This window comes from Rhamphochromis longiceps, linkage group LG4 (genome assembly GCF_057381845.1).
Source record: "Rhamphochromis longiceps isolate RC_006_pf linkage group LG4, R_longiceps_female_GT1.1, whole genome shotgun sequence".
In the NCBI taxonomy this organism is placed as follows: domain Eukaryota; kingdom Metazoa; phylum Chordata; class Actinopteri; order Cichliformes; family Cichlidae; genus Rhamphochromis; species Rhamphochromis longiceps.
In genome coordinates, this window is record NC_140560.1 from 9,172,960 (window position 1) to 9,195,230 (window position 22,271).

Consider the following 22,271-nt stretch of genomic DNA (forward strand, 5'->3'; position numbering starts at 1 on the left):
ATTAACAGGATTAACACTGGTTTCTGCCACCAAAGCTCTGAACAACATTAGTGCTAATTTACATTTTGGATACAGAAAGGGAAAAATAGATTGACCTATACAGAAAAATGAATGGATATTCACAGAGTTGAAATCATCCAACAGTACATAGTGTATATGTTTCCCAGTTTGCTTGTGCAGGTTTTTAAAATAATGACCAGGGCAAATATCTTCACTCTACTGATCACTGGTCACTGGTTTAAAACCCTATCGTTGACACACACACACACACACACACACACACACACACACACACACACGCACACGCACAGGCACAGACACAGACACAGACATGCATACACAGAAGGCAGACATCACAGTTGGAAGCATGTCAAACACCAGCTACTCTTGTTCTATGATTTAATTTTTCTGACAAAATCATTTGTTCCCCAGAATAAAGTAGAACACCCTTATGGCTTTTTATGTTTTTATGTTTGTTAAAAATTCTTCCATGAATTTTTAACAAATGATTGTTTCATAGAGTTCATTGGATCTGGGATTCTTCATATGTAAGGAGGCTTTATAAATAAAATCAATCTGATCAATGTGGTTTTCATGTTCAACAAATGCTAATTAAACTTAAAGTGATTGTTGCATGGCATAAATTTGTCAAAATTTGTCAATTATGAGGAGAAATATTATATGCCCCACTTCTGTAATCTTACTCAGTGGAAACAAGAAACATACAAATGTGTCTTTATATTCATTTAGCGCCTGGGCTGTTGCCATAGTGACAGGGTGGTAATGTCAGTTGCATTTTAACTTGGTTCTTGTCACTGGGAAATAGCAATGACTGAACAACATGAACCTGTGATAGTCATGTATTTTACTTTTATGTGAACAACACCTGCACAGCGCTTGACTAGGAAAGTAAATGAACAGTTACAGTGTTTAAAGAGCATCTGAACCACTTGTTAACAGCCTCGATTGCATCAAGTGCTCAAAGGAGATATTTCTGAACAACTTTAAACATGTTTGTTTGTCTCAGTAACCCAGGAAAGTAAAACTTCCCATAATTACTTTTACTTAGCATTATTATGAATGGGGCCTCAACATAAATTAATAATCCACAACTAAAGTCCATATGATTTTAACTATTTCATTTGACAGTAGTGCTGCTGAATTCCTGTTGAGTTCAGATTTCAGCTTATTACAGTGCAAACTGTGAACTTCTTCTCCCCCTTGGCATATGAAGATGCAGTCTTGTGTAACTTTCACAATCAAAACCAGTTTTTTCCAGTTCATGAGGCGTTGCCAAGAAACCGTCTGTCTGTGCATGCATGTCTTTGTATGTTGTGCTTGCAGTGTGCAAGCGCCAAGGTTTCCTAGCCTGTGAAAGCAGATAACTGGATTTTTCCTGTTCCTGCAGACAGTGTTACATAACACATGATGAATGAGGAGAAAGTGCATACAGCCATCCCTGCCTTTGCCTCACTCTACCCTTAGTTCTTTTTATCATAGAATACTATTGTCATAGTAGTTAAAGTGCTACTCTCTACCTTAAAAAATAACAAATATTTTAACAAAAAGTTCTTCTGGTAGTGGGCTTGCCCAAATTTTAACATCATCAAACTCTCAAACACCCTTGAATAATACTATATGAATATAATATAGTGTTCCCAGTAAATCACCACTGTCTAATAGTAGGTCTGGGTAGCCATAGCCCCCAGGACATTAAGCAGGCATGGAAGAGATCCAGGCCACAGACATCTAGTGGACCATGAGAGCCCTAGAAGGACCTCCGCAGGGGCAGGTGTAAATAAAAATTTCCAGTTCACTCTGTCAAACGCTTTTTCTGCATCTAGAGACAATATTGTGGTTTCAATGTTTTTACTGCACGAATAGTCTATTAAATTAAGTGATCTACATGTATCTGTTGATGACTTTTATGAAACCAGTTTGGTCAGGATATATTATGAGGGAGGTTTTCTTCTCTAATTTCTTTGAGAGAGCTTTGCAGATTATTTTCATGTCAACCTTGATAAGGGATATTGGACAATAGCTGGTGGGAAGAACAGGGTCTTTGCCTGGTTTTAGCAGGAGACGTTGGCAGAATTCATATTTGTTGGTAGTCTGCCATTTTCTTATATTTCCTGTAACATTGTGTGGAACACTGCTGCCAGAATTCTTTGCTGGAAATCCATCTGGACCTGCAGCCTTATTATTGAGCATACTTTCCAGGGCTTACTGGAGTTCACCTGATGTCAGCGGTGAATCCAGTGCTGTCGCTTGACTTAAAAATAACATTTATATTTGATTTTCTTTTTTCCATCCAGTAGTGTGCAAACAACTCAAGAGCTCATATTCACATAATTGTAACTGTAATGTAATTACTAAATTTAATACGTAATATGTTACTACTTTACTGAAGAATGTAATGTGTTTACAGTAACACATTGCTTTGGAATGTGTTACACTGTAGACAGGTCAAGCAGAGTGTGGCACTGGAAGTAACGACACAAACACTTGTGTGTGGGAGGGGTTTGGTAAGGAGAAGGAAAAAATACTTTTATATGTGTACAGCGAGGCTGGGGTCCTACAGAATTCAGTTAAATATGGTCGGGTGTGGAAAGAATGCTTCACAGGTTTCCACAGAAGAAGCATAGTTTAGGGATAAAGGGGAATACTCACCCATCACTGGATGTGAAGTCACTGAAAAACCTCATTTTGGTTCAAAATCACAAACTATTTGAAGCCATTTGCAATTATTTTGATTGGTCATTCTCTACCCCGTGTTTGTTTTTATGTTCTGGTGATTATTAAATTAAAGAGTTTTGGCTCTCTCTCCATTCTTTTAGATAGTGGCTTCAAGATACCCCAGGATTTAATCCAAGATTGCATAGATATGAGACTTGCTGCTAGAATGACTTTGTAAAAAACCTACACTTTTGACTCCTCTGCTGTGACAGATGCCACATTCTTGTTTATTTAATAAAGTTAATGTGCTTTTTTTTTGTTTGCTTTTTTGCACCTCTCTGCTCTCTCTGATCCCCCCTTCCCCCTTCTTCCCCTTTCCCTCTTTCTTTCCTTTGTTTTTATAGGTGACTTGGAGACGTTAGAAGCTGAGCACACTTTTTGCCTGTCTCTCACACTTTTTGACTGTGGCTTTTTGCCATGGCAACCTCCTTGATCCGTCGTCAGCTGGCTTTCTCTCTGCAGAAAAACGTGTGGCTCAGTGCTTCAGGTAAATCTAGCACTACACCAGATCCTTGTTTTCTAGTCAGGATATAACATTCAGTAGGTAAAGATGTGTTACCAGTGTTGGAGAGTGTCTTAAAACTGTTTGGACCATTGTGTAAATTAATCTTATTCTTCCAGCCATATTAGTGCCACAGCTAATAGGCTAAGCTTTTCCACATGTGAGGAATGTATTGCTTATTTCAAAGTGACTTTAAGAATTTTCAGATGATTTTTTTTAGTTGAAATGTCTCATCTGAAAATACAATTTTAATACCTCTCATGGGTAAAGCAGTGAAAGCAGAATAGCATTGTGTAATCAGTGTAAATGTTTAAACCGAAGGAGGATGTGCTTATCAATACACATGTTTGTGCTTTTCCAAGATGAGTGACTGAGTGGTGTGTCAAAGGTCTTCTGTCCATAACCACGAAGCCAGACATACTACTGTAAATCTGAGTAACAAGTAAATTATTCACTACACATGGGACACTATTGCGTTGGCAAAATCTGTCTACAGACAGCTGCCGTTATCCGATAAACTGGATTTGTGACAGGCGTCTCCATAAAGGCTGTTTTATATAGTAAAACAATGTGAAAGAGGAAGCTGTCTAGACTGTATAATATGCTATAAATAATTAATGCATTACAACAACTGTGGATTTAAAGTTGAAGCTCTGCCCTTCAAGATGTGATTGAAGTACAGACTTATTTTGTTCATTTTAATTCCAGTCTGGTTGTGTGCAGAAGCAAAATCACAAAAAAGTGTTGCTGTTCCCAAGCGTGTGGACTAACTATATATAAATGTGTGTTTTGGAGCAACTAAATTTATCTCAAGAAAGTGTTCACCTGCAACTGCTTCATAAACGGTTGGTATAAATGTCCAGCGGAGCACTGATATGAGCTTTAAACCTTATCTTTGCTTGTTTGATAGTAGATCAACTAACAGCCTAGTCATCCATGAGATGAGCTATTTCAGTTCACAGAACTTGTTGCTGTAACCGCTAGCTCAGTAAAGATGACCCCAAATTGTCCAGAACCAGTAAGAACTAGTTTCTGGGCTTATCTTGTTTTTCAACTGTGAGTCAGAGTTACCGGGATAGAGGACACTGTAACGGTCGGGGCAGATACTATGGATTTTGTTGTATAGTTGTTTGAGATATAACTATGGAAAAATATAAATTTCCTTATTTGCTCCCAAGCTGCCCTGAGCTTATCCAGGACAGAGGACATAGTTAGGGACAGTATTAGAGTATATTTGCCTTTAAAAAATCATAACAAAGAAGCAAAAGTTGCCAGCACTTTATTTGTTTCTATCATGGCTGGCACCACATGTAAAACACCAGGACATGACCACAAAATAAGTACCAAATATTACACCCCTCACACCCACACATTTATGAACTTTTTTGTGGTTTCTCCACAAGGTTGCAGATATGTCAGCAAAGCAGCAGCAAAGACACAGGTGGAGTTTGACTACGATGGACCCTCCATGACAACTACAGTCCCTGGTCCACGATCACAAGTAATGGTGTACACACACACACACACACACACACACACACACACACACACACACACACACACACACACACACACACACACACAGACACATTTATTGCAATCAAAAGCTTTTCTCTCTCTTTCTATTTCTAGGAGCTGATGAAACAACTGGGACAAATACAGGTGAGATGTGTGTGTTAGTATTTGTGGTTTCTGCTACTTACAGTTGAGCATGATTGTCTACAACAGCATAAATACAACAAGAGTACTTCTCCATCCTTTTATATATGAGTTTATTTATTTGTTTTTACTGAATGCCTTGTTTCGGTTGATACTGGTTCTGGATACTGATCTCCTACAACCGCTGGCAAAAATTATGCAGTCATCACATTTGCAAGATGTTCAGCAACTTTGTAATCTAAAAGAAATACCTGAACAAATTTCAATATTTTTAATCATGTTCAGGCTATAACAAGCTGGCTGCTGTTGGTGGATATGCAGAAAATATTTATTGAACAAAAGTTGGCATTGGAAACTGGTGAACTGGTCTTTTTTTTTTTTGTGTGTGTGTTTTTCAGGGGTTGCATATTTTTTTTGGAAATTATTTCACTGATTATGTTTGTACATTAATAACTGAACATTTTTTAGTATATTGCATTTTAATAACATGATACAGTGGGGCAAAAAAGTATTTAGTCAGCCACCGATTGTGCAAGTTCCCCCACCTAAAATGATGACAGAGGTCAGTAATTTGCACCAGAGGTACACTTCAACTGTGAGAGACAGAATGTGAAAAAAAAAATCCATGAATCCACATGGTAGGATTTGTAAAGAATTTATTCGTAAATCAGGGTGGAAAATAAGTATTTGGTCAATAACAAAAATAAAACTCAATACTTTGTAACATAACCTTTGTTGGCAATAACAGAGGTCAAACGTTTACTATAGGTCTTTACCAGGTTTGCACACACAGTAGCTGGTATTTTGGCCCATTCCTCCATGCAGATCTTCTCCAGAGCAGTGATGTTTTGGGGCTGTCGCCGAGCAACACGGACTTTCAACTCCCGCCACAGATTTTCTATGGGGTTGAGGTCTGGAGACTGGCTAGGCCACTCCAGGACTTTCAAATGCTTCTTATAGAGCCACTCCTTTGTTGCCCGGGCGGTGTGTTTTGGATCATTGTCATGTTGGAAGACCCAGCCTCGTTTCATCTTCAAAGTTCTCACTGATGGAAGGAGGTTTTGGCTCAAAATCTCACGATACATGGCCCCATTCATTCTGTCCTTAACACGGATCAGTCGTCCTGTCCCCTTGGCAGAAAAACAGCCCCATAGCATGATGCTTCCACCCCCATGCTTCACAGTAGGTATGGTGTTCTTGGGATGCAACTCGGTATTCTTCTTCCTCCAAACACGACGAGTTGAGTTTATACCAAAAAGTTCTACTTTGGTTTCATCTGACCACATGACATTCTCCCAATCCTCTGCTGTATCATCCATGTGCTCTCTGGCAAACTTCAGACGGGCCTGGACATGCACTGGCTTCAGCAGCGGAACACGTCTGGCACTGCGGGATTTGATTCCCTGCCGTTGTAGTGTGTTACTGATGGTGACCTTTGTTACTTTGGTCCCAGCTCTCTGCAGGTCATTCACCAGGTCCCCCCGTGTGGTTCTGGGATCTTTGCTCACCGTTCTCATGATCATTTTGACCCCACGGGATGAGATCTTGCGTGGAGCCCCAGATCGAGGGAGATTATCAGTGGTCTTGTATGTCTTCCATTTTCTGATGATTGCTCCCACAGTTGATTTTTTCACACCAAGCTGCTTGCCTATTGTAGATTCACTCTTCCCAGTCTGGTGCAGGTCTACAATACTTTTCCTGGTGTCCTTCGAAAGCTCTTTGGTCTTGGCCATGGCGGAGTTTGGAGTCTGACTGTTTGAGGCTGTGGACAGGTGTCTTTTATACAGATGATGAGTTCAAACAGGTGCCATTCATACAGGTAACGAGTGGGGGACAGAAAAGCTTCTTACAGAAGACGTTACAGGTCTGTGAGAGCCAGAGATTTTCCTTGTTTGAGGTGACCAAATACTTATTTTCCACCCTGATTTACGAATAAATTCTTTACAAATCCTACCATGTGAATTCATGGATTTTTTTTTCACATTCTGTCTCTCACAGTTGAAGTGTACCTCTGGTGCAAATTACTGACCTCTGTCATCATTTTAAGTGGGGGAACTTGCACAATCGGTGGCTGACTAAATACTTTTTTGCCCCACTGTATATCATTTTTAAAAGTCACTTTATCTTCCGTAGTAGGTCTCTACTGTAGTTAGTAGGTATGTAGTGACACTGAGGCAACAACTACACTCATCATTGTATGAAACTTTTCAGCATTACAAAAAAAAATGTGGAACACACACACAAACCTAGACATGTTTTAGAAAGGCAGTCAGACAAACGGTGACCTCAAATGTTCAAATGGCTCATTGTATTCAGGCCAAAATAAGCAAAAACCGCATCTAAGTATGACATACAGATAGGATGTCCTACGAGAGCTCTGTCAGCTTATTCTAACATGTTTGCCTTTAAATATTAATTGATAGTAATACATATTCTCTTGAAATTGTAATACTTTTTCTCTAGCTACAATGACTATGCCATGCTTCTGTGTGTGTGTTGGTAGATTGGGTCTGTAAGTATGTTAAGTCAGTGAACTACATAAATAATTCCTGGAGCACAATATGCTGTTCCCTCTTTTTTTAGCACCATCCACTCTTAAGGTTATATGGTGCTTCTGTCGTATCTGAAGCTCAGTGATACCAGAGATGGCATTATGCAAGTGATGTCTTCATATTGTGCAGGTGTTTGTGTGTGGATTTTGATATAATTTTATTCTAATTGTTTGTATTGTAGTAACAATAAAGTTATTAATAATTTTCAAGGAAACTTTGAAGCATGCTAGAAAGACTGTTAAAAGGTTACAAATGCAGAATGAATTGAAGGCGTTATGTTTACCTTCAACATAAGATTCTTCAAGAACCATAATAGGCTGAATTTATTTTCTAAACATATGCTAAACTGTGCTGTTTTGTTAAACTGCACTGTTTTTTATAGCAAATAACTTGCTGCTTTTGTCTTTACAGACTTTTTGTTATCATATTCCAGACTCGAGAATAATTTATGAATATCTTTATACTCTTAATCGTAAGTACCATGTGAGGTTTTTAATACATAACATGTTTTTCCCCAGAATACTGGTGCCATCAACTTTTTCTGTAACTATGAGGAGAGCAAAGGGAACTACCTAGTGGATGTGGATGGGAACCGCATGCTGGATATCTACACTCAGATTTCTTCCATCCCAATTGGTTAGTACAGATATTTATGTAATAACTTCAGTTTAGATTGTTGAATTGTGAGACAGGGATGAAATCTATAATCATTGATTATTGTCATTGAAAAAGGGCAGACACTATGGTTGGATAATAAATGGTTTCACCCAGCCATGAGCCATGAGTGAAAGACGTTTTTGAATTTTAATTTATATTGTCTGAAAAATGGCCAAAAAAATCACAAATTCTGCCAGGCTATGTTAACTCAGTGTAAAGTGCAATGGTTTTGTACTTAAGACAAGTTAGTATGAAAAACATAATTTGCATATAAGCCCTCAGTTTGTACTCTTTCTGTGTGTGTGTGTGTGTGTGTGTGTGTGTGTGTGTGTGTGTGTGTGTGTGTGTGTGTGTGTGTGTGTGTGTGTGTGTGTGTGTGTGTAAAGGAGTCTACCTTAACATCCATCAGAAAAAACTATATGTAGCTGGCTGTGTAGATCAGCGGCCCCCAACCTTTTTTGCGCCACGGACCGGTTTATGCCCGACAATATTTTCATGGACCGGCCTTTAAGGTGTTGCGGATAAATACAACAAAATAAAACTAGTACCGGTACCGAAAAAAAGAAAATTTATTCATAACACACATGAAAAGACCAAGGAAAACCGAGTAAATGATAAAAACGATAACAAAATAACGCTGAAAACCGATTAAAAACCCTGAAAACTATACATTTCAGCCCTGAGCCTCAACTCTCGCGGTCCAGTACCAAACGAGTCACGGACCGGTCCGAGGCCCGGAGGTTGGGGACCGCTGGTGTAGATGAATGGCTGCATGCTTAAAATGTATTATCATTATTAATTTTTCTAATGTTATGAAAGTTTTTTGTGTCATAATTTATGATTTCAAATGTTTTTCCATTTCATCTAGTTAACTCAAGTCTAAAAAGCAATGGGGACTACTGTGTCTCATCTGTAATCTATATCTGTTTTTCAATTGAAAACTGGTTTTAAAGGCAGTATTACATATATGGCAAGCGTCTTGTTGGTGCAAACGAGGAGCTTAACAGACAAATACTGATTAACTATCATGATGTTGCTTTTTTATTTTTTAAAGCAGGGCAAATCATAGATAACTATGGTGTTTACTGGTTCTTTTGATACAATTGGATCAATTATATATGTGGTCACTTTGCTGCCATTAGACTTGTTGTACTGTATTACTGTCGGAGTCAATTTTGATACACTGAGCTACTTTGCATTTCCACTGTGGTTTGTCCAACGGAACAGGGATATACGTAGTTTACTTGTATACTTTCCAATAAAACTAATAATACTTATTTTAATAGCATACTTGAAGGAAATGGTGTATGCGATGCACCTTCCTTTGTAAAACCACTCCTGTTGTGTGCTCCTATAGGCTACAACCACCCTGCTCTCCTCAAAGTGATGACCAATCCAAACAATTTGGTAAGTTCGTTTCTTTTATCAGGGAAAATAAAGATATGGAGCAGATGGCATTGCAGTGAATGATTAAGTATACAGTAGTCAAAGGAATTGCATTCTGTGTTTTATACAGACAATTGTGATTTCCATTAGAGCAGTTTAGGGTAAATTATGCTAAGCTACCACAGTTCTGACATCATACAGCAGTTACAATCTTTCCTCACAATGCCACTGTGTGTAAGCAAGCTGGACAATGATCATATGATGATTTTTTGGTGTAGAATCATCATCCATGATCTCAAGACACAGTTACCTCCATAGAACTCATAGATCACAATTTTAGCTAAGCATATGGTTATATAGATAGAATAACCTGTGTTGGGATTAAATAATTTGCAGTGCCTCAATAATGCTATGCTTTTTTTTATTAATAAGTGTTAGAAAGTTATATAGTGTAGTATTAAGTGGACACAGCACTGAAAAATAAAGGCATTAGACAACAATTCAACTCAGGGCTAAAGGACCATGACTCAAATCTCATTCTGTTTTTTGTTTTATTATAAATATTCTGACTGGAACATGAAAGTGGCACCTCCAACATATGTGTCCACTGAGTGTTTTCATCATTCTTATGTCTAATGTTGAGCTTCCTGTATGTTCTCAGAGGAGAGGTGAGGTGTAAAACAACAAATGGTTTTTAAAGTGAATGTAAATCCTAATATTTGTTTTGGTTTGGGATTTAACAAGTAGGACATATATGTAAGTACATGTAACATCCTTTTGAAAAAGTCTGAACAAGACTCTGCGTATTTGCATGTACTAGATATTTTTGTCTTTCTTCAGAGTACATTTGTGAATCGGCCAGCCTTGGGAATCCTGCCACCTGAGAACTTTCCAGACAAAATCACCGAAAGTCTTCTCTCAGTGAGAAACACACAAAAACTGAGTTTATCTTTTTATACCCAAATTTGAGCTATCACACTAATATTTTTTCTGCTTTTTTTTGTAAAACAGTACATTTTAAAATTCATGGATAACAACTATCTAACACACATTTAGAATTTAAATTTGTGTACAGGTTGTTCTTACATTCTAGTTTTCATGTAACTCCATAATGTATTATTTGCCTTTATTGCTATTTCTGCAGATAATGCTAGCTGTGCAATGATAATAATGATAATCCTTGTTACTCCTACTTTGCTTTCTGTCAGGTGGCACCTAGTGGAATGACTCGTGTTCAGACAATGTCCTGTGGTGCTTGCTCCAATGAAAATGCTTACAAAGCTATTTTTATCTGGTATAGGGTAAGTGAGTACAAATTTGATTTAATTTGTTAACACCATGTTAAATTATATCTGGTGACCACATGGTATGGGGGGTGTTAGTGCTCATAGCATGGGTAACATCTGTGAAGGCACAATTAATGCTGAAAGGTACAACATATGCTGCCATCCAAGCCAGACAATCCCTGCTTATTTCAGCAGAACAATGCACAGCCACATTCTGCATGTGTTACAACTGCGTGGCTTTGTAGTAAAAGAGTCAGGTACTAGAGTGGCCTGCCTACAGTCCAGACCCGTCTCTCATTGAACATGTGTGGCGCATTATGAAGTGCAAAATATGACGATGGAGACCCCGGACTGTTGAGCAACTGAAGTTGTACATGAACCAAGAATGGGAAAGAATTCCACCTACACAGCTTTAACAATTAGTGTCCTCAGTTCTTATTGACGCTTATTGAGTGTTGTTAAAAGAAAAGGTGATATAACCCAGTGGTAAACATGTCCAAGCTTTATTGGAACATGTTGCAGGTATCAAATTCAAAATGAGTGAAGATTTGCACGACAACAACACAAACAAGTTTATTAGTTTGAACATTGGATATCTTTTCTTTGTAGTGTATTCAATTGAATATCGGTAAAAAAGGATTTGCAAATCATTTTATTCTGTTTTTATTTACATGTTACACAACATCCCAACTTCATTGGAATTGGGTTTGTAGTAATGTTCTGTGATGTTCTATTATCAGTAATATTATTTGATCGTAACACTATAACAGACAACTGAATCCAAATCTCGGACAAAAACACAAAACCTAAAGCAAACAAAAGGTCACCACAGGAGATAGCTGTCCTTAAAAAGACGGTAGTGTAGAAAATGTCTTGTATTGAGTAGGAAAAAAAATGTAAACCAACAAGTTGGAATTAAAATGAATTTAATCTCTGTGGGGTTTTTTTTTACTTAGAACAAAGAACGAGGCCCAAACACACCAACTAATGAAGAACTGAACACCTCCATGATCAACCAGGTCTCACTATTCATTAAGTTATTCACCACTTTCCTGCCATATTGGACTCAATATTTGCTTCTTATTTCTTGATGTTTGTCTTTTCTCTTGCTTAGTGTCATTGAATCCTTATGTCTTTTGATCTCAGGCACCAGGTTGTCCAGAACTCAGTATTTTATCTTTCATGGGAGGTTTCCATGGAAGAACATTAGGTATGTTAAATACTGTATACATTTTTGCTACTGTTAAAACAACAGCACCTGTCATAAAACAATTACAGTGGTATTTATTGAACAAATAACAAACTGAATTCATGTTTTTATACCCAAATTTGAGCTGGTACACTACAACTGTTTTATTGTAAAACAGTTCATGCATAATAATACACTGGCACATTATAAATACTTTTTCATCTGAGGGATTGGAAACGGTCCAGGCAGATTGCTCAGTGATGCAAAACAACCCAGCTGTTATCATACAAAAGCCTGTGCTATAAAAATAGAAGTTTGATTAATAACACCTCAAACATGTAAAAATTGAAAGCTCAAGGGTCCACATGTAGCATTTTTATAGCTTTTCACAGATACACAAGCATTGTATGTATTTAATCCTGTATGATGTCAGTTTGAAACTTTAGACTCAAGTCAGTGTGCTCTTTGTACAACTGGGGAAATCATTATTTGATTTTTGCCTGAATTTGTAAGTTTGCTCATTTAAAAAGAAATTAATCTCTAATTGTATGGTAGTTTCATTTTAATGAAGAGAGACAGATTATCAACCAGAAATCCAGAAAAATGAATTACATAAAAGTTGTAAACTTATTTGCATGTCATTAAGTAAGTAATGATACATAAAAATACAGGTCGCTACACAAAACACAACGTATTACTTGGTGGAGAAACCTTTTTTGGTTAGTACTTTACTTCTTGTAGTTCACTGGATTTGCACACATTTCAGAAAGAATTTTTGCACTCCTCTTTGGCTGCTGCTTAGCAAATTGAAGCTTCAGCTTCCCCCAGAGATTTTCTACTGAGGTCTGGAGACTAGCTAGGCCACTCTTTGACCTTTACCTGCTTCTTCCTTAGTCCCTTCTATGTTCCATTGGTGCTATGCTTTAGGACATTGTCTCGCTGGAAGATCTACGAGCCCTCTTCAGTGTTCTGGCTTAGAGAAGGAGCTTCTCTTCCAAGATTTTTTGGGACATGATAACGTTCATTGTCCTCTCAAAGCAGTGAAGTGTCCTTAGCAGACAAACAGCCCTGACACATAGTATTTCCACCATAATGTTCTTTGGGTAATCCTCAGCATTCTTCTTTCTCCTTATTCCAGTTTGAATGTGGCTTCGTCTGACAAAAGCACACAAGCCTTCTCTGAATCATTTAGATTTTCGCTGTAGACAGGCCAGTTGCTAAAGCAGGGAAACTTTACAAGCACCACATGATTTTAATCCTTTATAGCTTACTGTGTTACACCTTTACCATGATCATGCTCTCCCCGTGAGGTGCATGCAAGATCTAATGTGGAGCTTCAGACTGAGGGCGACTATTTTCTATTTCTTCTGTTTTGGAATAATTGCACCAACAGTTGTCACCTTCTCACTAAGCTTCTTGTTGATGGTCTTGTAACCCATTCCAGCCTTGGGGAAGTCTACAATCCTTCCCCACCGGAGGAGGTTTGAATGGAACAAACTGAGTCTATAGACCGGTGAACACATAGCAAGTGAATATTAGGAGTATGTATAATTGATTGATTAATTGTCTGCCAGATTTCAGTCAGTCTCTGGGAACCAGAATTCTGGCTGCGTTGTAGGAGATCAAATACTTTCAGTCAATGACGTGCAAATTTATTCATTTTATTTAATGTGTTTTTCTGGATTTTTGGTTGCTATTCTTTGTCTATTAAAATGATACTGTTAGAGATTGTTAATTTTTTCGTAAGTGAGCAAACTTGCAAATTTCCCAGTGGATGATGGCAATCATTAGACTTTTTGGAAAGATAAAACCAAAAGGCATATTCTAACTTTGTGGATTTGTTACTAATTCATTGCTGTTGCCTTGTTAAGGTTGTTTGGCAACAACACACTCCAAAGCGATCCACAAACTGGACATTCCATCATTTGATTGGCCTGTTGCCCCATTCCCCAGACTACAGTACCCACTGGATGAGTTTACCAGAGAGAATGCTGAGGAAGAGGCTCGTTGTTTGGAGGAGGTAGGCTGTATGTATACACAGAAAAGATACTATATGAGTATATGTGAACAACCATAAGGTACAGACCAAAATGTCATCACAGGAAGCAAAATGTTTTTTTTTTAAATATATAACAGTTTTGATTTGAGTTGAAGGTTTTTAACCTATCAGCAGAACTAGTATCTGCTCCTTTGTGCAAGGTGGAATGGTAAATGGCCTGTATTTATATAGCGCTTTACTAGTCCCTAAGCACCCCAAAGCGCTTTACACACGAAGTTACCACCCATTCACGCACACATTCACACACTGGTGATGGCAAGCTACATTGTAGCTACATTGTAGCTCTGACAGAGGCAAGGCTGCCGGACACTAGCACCACCGGGCCCTCTGACCACCACCAGTAGGCAATGGGTGAAGTGTCTCACCCAAGGACACAACGACCGAGACTGTACAAGCCGGGGCTCGAACCAGCAACCTTCCGATTATAAGGCGAACTCCCAACTCTTGAGCCACGATCACCCCTAGGTGGAACAGGACAAGCACTGCCAGAGCCCTAGGTATACTTGGTGCAGAGTCCTAGGTTTCTTCTGGTACATAACAATGTCCGGCCTCATGTGGCAAGAGTATGCAGGCAACTGCTGGAGAATGAAGGAGTTGATACCAGTGAATGCCCCCCATGCTATGTTTCAGTCCATTCGACACCACCAGGTTGCATCTCAGACTTGCCCAAATCCAAATCTGGAAGAAGGTCCTCCAGGACACCATGCATCATCTCATTGGGGGCCATAAAAATACAGAGTGTCATTTTGATACTGCAATAACACATTAGCTAGTCCATGAAATTATTAATTTTGAGGATGATTTTTATTTTAGATGTGATGAGATCTCATCTGTTTTTTAATTTGTTCTTTTCATTTTTTAATTTTTTGAGATTGTATTTTTGAAGTTTAAGTAATTGTTGTTTTTTCATGACATTACACATATTGCAGTTTACATTACAGTAAAACTGAAAATAAAATTGATCACATTATATTAGCACCTGTCAAAACATGGGGTATAATGAGAAAAAAGACTGTCTTTTGGGTATGCAGTGGTTAGTACCTACTACAAATGGTCCAACAAAAGGCAACTGGTCAGCCGGTGCTAGGGCCATACAGTATTTGTCGCATGCTCAATTATGCGGGTAGAAAGCATTAGAAAACAGTGTAAGCTCCTGCATATGGCTCTACATAGAAGCACACTGTTCTGAGTTTCAGTGAAGATGCTGTACACTGTATGCTGAAAAACTAGTACGATCAACCAATTCCCAACTTCAGGTGTGATACCTGATATCACAGGACAAATTGACATCTGGCTTATCGGAGAATTAAGAAAGCGGATCCAGCTGTTCTCCTATAGCCCAGCATGAGTAGAGAACTCTTTTTTTTTTCCTCTTGTACTTTCCCATTGTAGTGTACATTTCAGTGGTTTTTCTGTAATGCAACCGTTCTCTGACTTGTATCCCCATGTGATGTCTGTGTTGTGTGTGTAAGGTCGGGGGGCGGGTTCATTCCACTGCAGGGCAACCTGCCACTGCATGTGGCGAATAAAATTTGAACTTGAACTTTAATGTTGCTTTAATGTTATGAATGACTGATTTAAGTTATATCACTTTGACAAAAAAGTGCCATGTTGTGTGTGATGTTGGAATTCTTGTGTGCAACTCAAGGTGGAAGATTTGATTGTGAAGTGGAGACAGAAGGGAAAACCTGTAGCGGGAATTGTAATTGAACCGATTCAGGCCGAAGGCGGCGATAACCACGCCTCGCCAGACTTCTTCCGAAGACTGCGCAATATTGCACGCAAGGTAAGACACTAGCTTTAAAGACAGACTGGTTTGTATGTGGGAGTTAATCATAATAAAAAAAAATTGGGGGCTTTTTTTCTAGACTTACAGTGTTTTAATGTTGCTAAAATATTTTTAAAGATATGTATAGATATGTCCATGGGAATCATAAAGGGGTGCAGGAAGAGCAGGAACTGAAAATGGTCTCAAAAATATGTATACAGTTTCTTTGATAATGTTGTGGAAAGGGCCCACATGAGAAACTGGGACCATTTTGGAGGGCTGCACCAATAAGCTGAATTTAATATTCTGCTCAATATTAATGTGATATATTTATACACTGCTACTGGGAAGAGGAGATGATACAATTAAAAATGCAATGTTGGTGTTGTGTAATAACAACACCAAGATTTGATTCCATTTTAACTAACATTCCCCAAAACAATTGTGAATAAAGGTGATCATCACCAAGGGAGGATCTGTATCTGGATTTGTTCAACTTCATTACCCACAGTGTTTGTTTTGTTTTGGAGTTTAGTTTGTACATTTGTTCCAGTCACATCAACAGCAATAGCTGCAGTATCTGCCTTCCATTCTGTATCTGAAGTCACTGGAATGTCCTTGCCTTTCTTTTCACAATTTCTGCTCTCAGGTCCTACACTGTAGCCTCTGTTATAGCAGTCAGTAAGTTGCAAAGTGCGACAAACTGTGTGACTGAGTGCTCATGCCCTTATGAAATTATCCATTTTACTTATAATACCAAAAACATGGTTAATTTTCAGCACTGACCAACACAACACATCCTTATGCACAATACAATGCAAAATAACAATTTAGGTTCAGGGTTTATTTTAGTCACTTTATCTTGGATCTGCTTTAAAGGTCCAACATTTTTCCCTGTTGTGTCAGCGTGTCCTATTTCACCCTGTCCAAGCATGCAGTTACCTCTGTGATTGAAGCATTCCCTGTCATGGTCTTTTTCATTGAACCCTTGTTAATCCACGTACAGAGAGTGGTAACTGAGCTGTGTCTCGGACATCACAGCTCTCATCCAGAACCAAGGAGAAAAAGTCAAGATTGTCTGCTTTGGAGTTCAGAGATTCAAAATTTCTGGCAGAGGTATACTGAGTATATTTGCTTCCCCCCTCAGCATGGCTGTGCTTTTCATGTGGATGAGGTCCAGACTGGTGGCGGAGGCACAGGAAAGTTTTGGGCCCATGAGCACTGGGGTATGGACGACCCTGCTGACGTTGTCTCTTTCAGCAAGAAGCTTCTGAGTGGGGGTTACTACCACAAGGATGAATTACAGGCAGACAAGGTTTGACATTTTTATGTCTGTTTTTCTACAATAATTTTAAATTTTAAATTCCAACTTATTTGTTTTTTGTAAGTTCTACATTACATTAGTTTTGTAATGGGCTCAGGAGGAATAGCAGGTCATCTACTAATCGAAAGGTTGGTGGTTCAATCCCCGGATGCTCCTGTCTGCATGCCAAATACCCTTGGGCATTAATTCCAACCTCAAGTTGCTCTCCTGGACTATACATGTGAATTTTAGATAGAAAGAACTTGCATAGAAAAAGCATAGAAATAAGTGCCTATGTGATTAGATGAATGAGGCTTTTAGTGCTCAGGCAGAGGAGAAAAGCACCACATAAGATTTAGAATCAGCTAACCAATAAAAGTTAGCTTAGTTTTAAAGGAAATGAGTTTAAACATTTTAGTGTGGGAGTGGCTTCCTGCAGAGGTGGAAATAGAAGAGGCACCACATCCAGCAATATTACATGTCACAGTTAAAAGATTCTGTCTCACAAAAAAGCAGTTGTGAAAGTCTGTTGTTGTTATTCTTCATAATATTAATAGTTTTTATAACTTTAATAATAGGAATATCATTTCAATTTTACAAATTGAATGTTTATCTGAATGATTTGGCAGTCAGTTTTGGTGTGTTGTGACACAATTCTTTTCTGGTAGTTTTCATCTTTGTTGCCATGATGCAGACACATAAATGTTTCTACACTGATATACAGCCTGTCGAGAGTGCTGGTGCATCACAGGGGTTCCTGCCCAGTGTCAGCTGAAACAGGAATCAGCCCCCTTCCCTACCCATTTTGATAAGTTTTAGCTGTTCTTTTTATTTTAGGTTTTTACTACCCAGTATCCAGTGTTTTGTTCTTGTGCTTTCCGCAGCCCTACCGCATCTTTAACACATGGATGGGTGACCCGTCAAAGAACTTGTTCCTTTCTGAGGTTCTCAATGTGATTCGGAGAGAAAATCTTCTGGAGGAAGTGACCCGCTCTGGCAAAGCTTTGCTGAATGGCCTCTATGAGCTACAGGTACTGTTTTTTTTTTTTTGTTTTTTTTAATTAACTTAGTCCAAACTCGTGGCCGTTCATGTTTGAAAACCTGCCTTAACTAAAACTGTCCGTGGAGCAGAAGTGAGTCCACCTCACCTGCGCGGCATCGCAATCATACCTACAATCATACCTTGCTAGTCTCAAAATCTGTACCGGGTCCTGTATTTGTGGTTCTTGTCGTTTGTGTGTGCCTGCGAGCTGCCAAGCTGCGGCCGATTGTGTACGGCAACCGGAGTAATAATAAAATGCTGAAAAACGTGGTTGCGCTGTGCCTCTTATCTGCCACAAACTGTATTTTGTATTTACTCATGTTGTCTTTTTCTAATACAAAAATTTGTTTGATCTGAAACATGTAAGTGTGAGAGACAGAGAATGGAGGCAGTAGCATTTAAAAAAAATATTATTGGCTTTTAAGTTTCAAGTTAGTACATCACTTCAAAATTCTTTGGTTGTTAATCATTGACCTGAATATTTTTGCTGGTTTTTAAGCTTACTAACTGAGCGTAATGCTGCATTTGAATGCTTTGAATGGTCGTGATCATAAATTACGTGGCTTTTTTCCGCAGGCTCAGTACCCCAGCATACTGAGTCGAGCCCGAGGACAGGGGACGTTCTGTGCCATTGATGCCTGTGATGATGCCACACGTGACAGGATCATGCTCAAGGCCAGAGACAAAGGTATAAAGCATATCAATATATGGTGTTTTTCTTTTTTATGATGGCTCCTTTGGTTCAGTTTTGCACTCATGGAGATCATGGAAGGCAAGTTTATGATATTTGCAAAACTAGACAATAATGAGGATAATCCTTTGGCTTAGCAAAGCCAAAGGAGTAAAGAAATTTACGATGTTGTCATTTCTGTTAGCAGTAACCTTAACTTATCTTTAATATAGCTGAAACTAATCAGCGAAGTCATCAAAGGAATCATATTTGAAAGTGCTAGATATCTGTCTGATATCTCTGTAAAAAACAATTATTGTTGTTCCATTTTGTTTCGTTGGCAGGCGTCCTCCTCGGGGGCTGTGGGGATCGCACAATCAGATTCCGCCCAGCTCTGGTTTTCAAGGAGTATCATGTGAACCTCTTCCTCAATATTTTTAATGATGTGTTGGCGCAGCACAAATAGATCCTTTCCAAAATCCTTCTAAAAATATACAATCCTGAGTTAAATCAGAATGGGGGAAAACGTAACTCTGGACAGTTTAAGAAAAGAGAAGCACAATCTAAACAAAATAAAATTCAACTAGCCCTGAGCTACAGCTAAAAGAAGGCTAGTTGTAGTAAATGCAAATTTTGTAGAATGTTCATGTTTCTGAAAATTAAATCTGTTAAAATAAGCCTAGAATCTTTTTAAATAAAGATTCATTTCTGTTCATGTACATGTATTCAAGTCTGGTTGAAGTTACTTTTTCCTGGAAAACAACTACTTAAAGAAAACAGTTAAACAATTTGTCTTTGTACAGAAATGTTGGCCAGTCTGCTCTGGAGATGATGAGACATCACACAGCTGTATTTTCCAAAATCTCGCCATTATAACTTATACTGAAGTATTTCATTTCACATTCACATAAAAAAGTGTTGGTTTTTACGTCAAATTAAAGTGCTCTCTAAAGCTAACGTTAGTTGTTTTTTGTGGCACTGTTCTGCTTAATTTCTGGAATCGGGAAACATAAAGTTTGCTTTATTCTTAATCTGGCCTAAAAACACTCTTGTTTTGAATATTACCAGGGAAAATATCCCTAATATGTAAAACATTAAACCTTTTTACATTTATGAATTGAGATATATGAGATTCATAAGTACGACTGCACATGTGGTTGTAATTCTGTAACAATTACTATAGCAATAAACACAATAAATGTCTTAACTCCTAATGAACTTTAGTTGTTGACTCATAGTGTTGCATAAAGCTGCTTTTAGTGCTCAAATGCAAGAGTTGCCTCACTGCATACATTCATCCTGCCACGCACCTATCCTGGATACAGAGTACAGTGTCAGTGCTGACTCTCTGTATGAACACAATCAATCTAAACTGTCCGTTAAAACTGTCCATAATGTTATGACTATTGTGTTGCTCTTAATAGTAATAAACTTGAAATGATGTAGCCAAGAAAATGTGACTCTTAAATAGACCATGAAAATGTCATAGATAATTTAGTGCCTGCATGTTATTTCAGTGTAACATTTTTTATGCCCTCTGCTCAAATGAGAGCCTTGGTAACACCATTTACTTTACTCTTAAAGAAAAAGAGCTTCATTGTTGCTGCTTGACATTTTATGGAAATATGGTTACATTTTGTTTTCAAGACTCTTGTTTTTGATTTCATTTAATACTTTTTATTTGTGACATTAGGGTGTACTTTGCTTTACTCTGTGTCACCTGGGATAGGCTCGAGACCGATGTCATCCTATTTGGGTTTTAAGTACATTACACTTTGCATAAAACCATTTCTGAGTCTGACACATGACAAACAAGGTAATGTGCTCACAGTCATTGATTCAAAATAACATATTAAAAAGTTAAAGCATAAACACTTTAGCAAATACTAAACCCGTACAATCATTATGCTACTATCTACACTGTTTACACATAGAACGAAACAGACCCAAGTAAAAGTTTACTGTAGCTAGATAAGCTATTTTGTTAAGGGGGAGTTGAACTTAACGCACAGGTCTATTACAGAGGGTGGTCAAAAGCACACATTAGTTTCAATGTGAAGCTGAAATAAATTACCAAATAACTTTAAAGCTGAAATTCTTTTGACATATTTGGCATTTTAATTTTTTAAAGTCTGCTTCTGTAGAACGTCCTCAGTAGTAGCAAATGTTCCATGCAGTTTTTAGGCAAGTGTTAGGAATGTGATTCATGTCTTTTCTAATTATGTCTTTATTGTTTACCTATTAGAACGAAATACAAATAAACAATATTTCTTCTCCTTTTTTACATTTACGTTGCATAAATTTTACCCCTCTTAATGTAGTGAATTAAAAAACAGTTCACAGGGTCAGATCATCATCCTACACTTAATACTGAACATACATGAAGGTTGGGTTGTAGGGTGTCTCCTAATATGATGGTGATTTAGACAATGGTGCCTGTCTTCTTGTTGTCAGGCATTATATGGAGGATCTGTGATAATCTTAAAAAAAAAACCCATTTACACTAAATACTTGCACTTGTGATTTAATATTGATGGTCATTGATGTAATTATTATAGATTGTTGTCTATAAAATATTCTGTCCATGTACTGTGATTAATAAAGTTTTGAGAAACTTGAGTTTTTGTTTCTGTTGAAAGGTTTTTGACCTAATAAAAATCATAGAACTGTAAATGGACTGATAGGTTATGGTATTCAGCTAGGTGTCATTCAAATCTGAAAAAACAAAGAAAGAAAAAAAAAAAAAAAACGTGCCCCTCAGAATTATTTTTCATTTTAAATGTGCAAAAACTTTTAAAAGGGAACTCACAGCTTAAAATATGCCACCAGCTCTAAAAATAATAATCATTTAAGGTTGAATTATACTAAATACTTAAAGTTTTATTTAACTGTGTTATATACGCTATGACACTAATCCTATATTACACTGAATTTCTGTACTCAATATATACTAACAAAGTGCTATCATTTAAAGTGTCATATTTTATTTTCTACAGGTGAAACTCGAAAAAATTACAATATCATGCAAACGTTCATTTATTTCAGTAATTCGACTTAAAAGGTGAAAGTATTATAATTGTTATAGTCTTGATGGTTATGGCTTACAGCTTATGAAATCCCCAAATTCAAAAGCTCAGAAAATTACATGAAATCAATAAAACAAGAATTTTAAATACAGAAATGTCGGACCTCTGAAAAGTATAATCATGCATATGTTTGGGTCCCTTTTGCATGAATTACTGCCTCAGTGCGGCGTGGCGTGGACACTCTCAGCCCGTGGCACTGCTGACGTGTTATGTGAGCAGCCTTCAGCTCTTCTGCATTGTTCGGTCTCATGTCTCTCATCGTTCTCTTGGCAATGCGCCATAAATTCTCTGTGGGGTTCAGATTAGACGAGTTTGCTGGCCAATAAGCATCGTAATCCCATGGTCATTGAACCAGGTTTTGGTACTTCTGGTAGTG

General features: G+C 37.9%; 1 protein-coding gene across 1 annotated transcript in view; it reads left to right on the top strand.

The window, feature by feature from the left end:
* Window positions 1–20,264, top strand: part of abat (4-aminobutyrate aminotransferase) — a 28,924-nt gene extending 8,660 nt beyond the window's left edge. Inside the window, exons 2-16 of the mRNA XM_085403119.1 lie at window positions 3,081–3,223; window positions 4,642–4,739; window positions 4,871–4,900; window positions 7,968–8,085; window positions 9,464–9,513; window positions 10,333–10,413; window positions 10,701–10,793; window positions 11,735–11,797; window positions 11,925–11,988; window positions 13,839–13,987; window positions 15,675–15,812; window positions 16,942–17,109; window positions 17,982–18,128; window positions 18,716–18,827; window positions 19,154–20,264. Of these exons, the coding sequence (XP_085259245.1) occupies window positions 3,154–3,223; window positions 4,642–4,739; window positions 4,871–4,900; window positions 7,968–8,085; window positions 9,464–9,513; window positions 10,333–10,413; window positions 10,701–10,793; window positions 11,735–11,797; window positions 11,925–11,988; window positions 13,839–13,987; window positions 15,675–15,812; window positions 16,942–17,109; window positions 17,982–18,128; window positions 18,716–18,827; window positions 19,154–19,275 (1,503 nt within the window). The 5' untranslated portion in view covers window positions 3,081–3,153 and the 3' untranslated portion in view covers window positions 19,276–20,264. The remainder of the gene's footprint in view (window positions 1–3,080; window positions 3,224–4,641; window positions 4,740–4,870; window positions 4,901–7,967; window positions 8,086–9,463; window positions 9,514–10,332; window positions 10,414–10,700; window positions 10,794–11,734; window positions 11,798–11,924; window positions 11,989–13,838; window positions 13,988–15,674; window positions 15,813–16,941; window positions 17,110–17,981; window positions 18,129–18,715; window positions 18,828–19,153) is intronic.
* The last annotated feature ends 2,007 nt before the right edge of the window (window positions 20,265–22,271 follow it).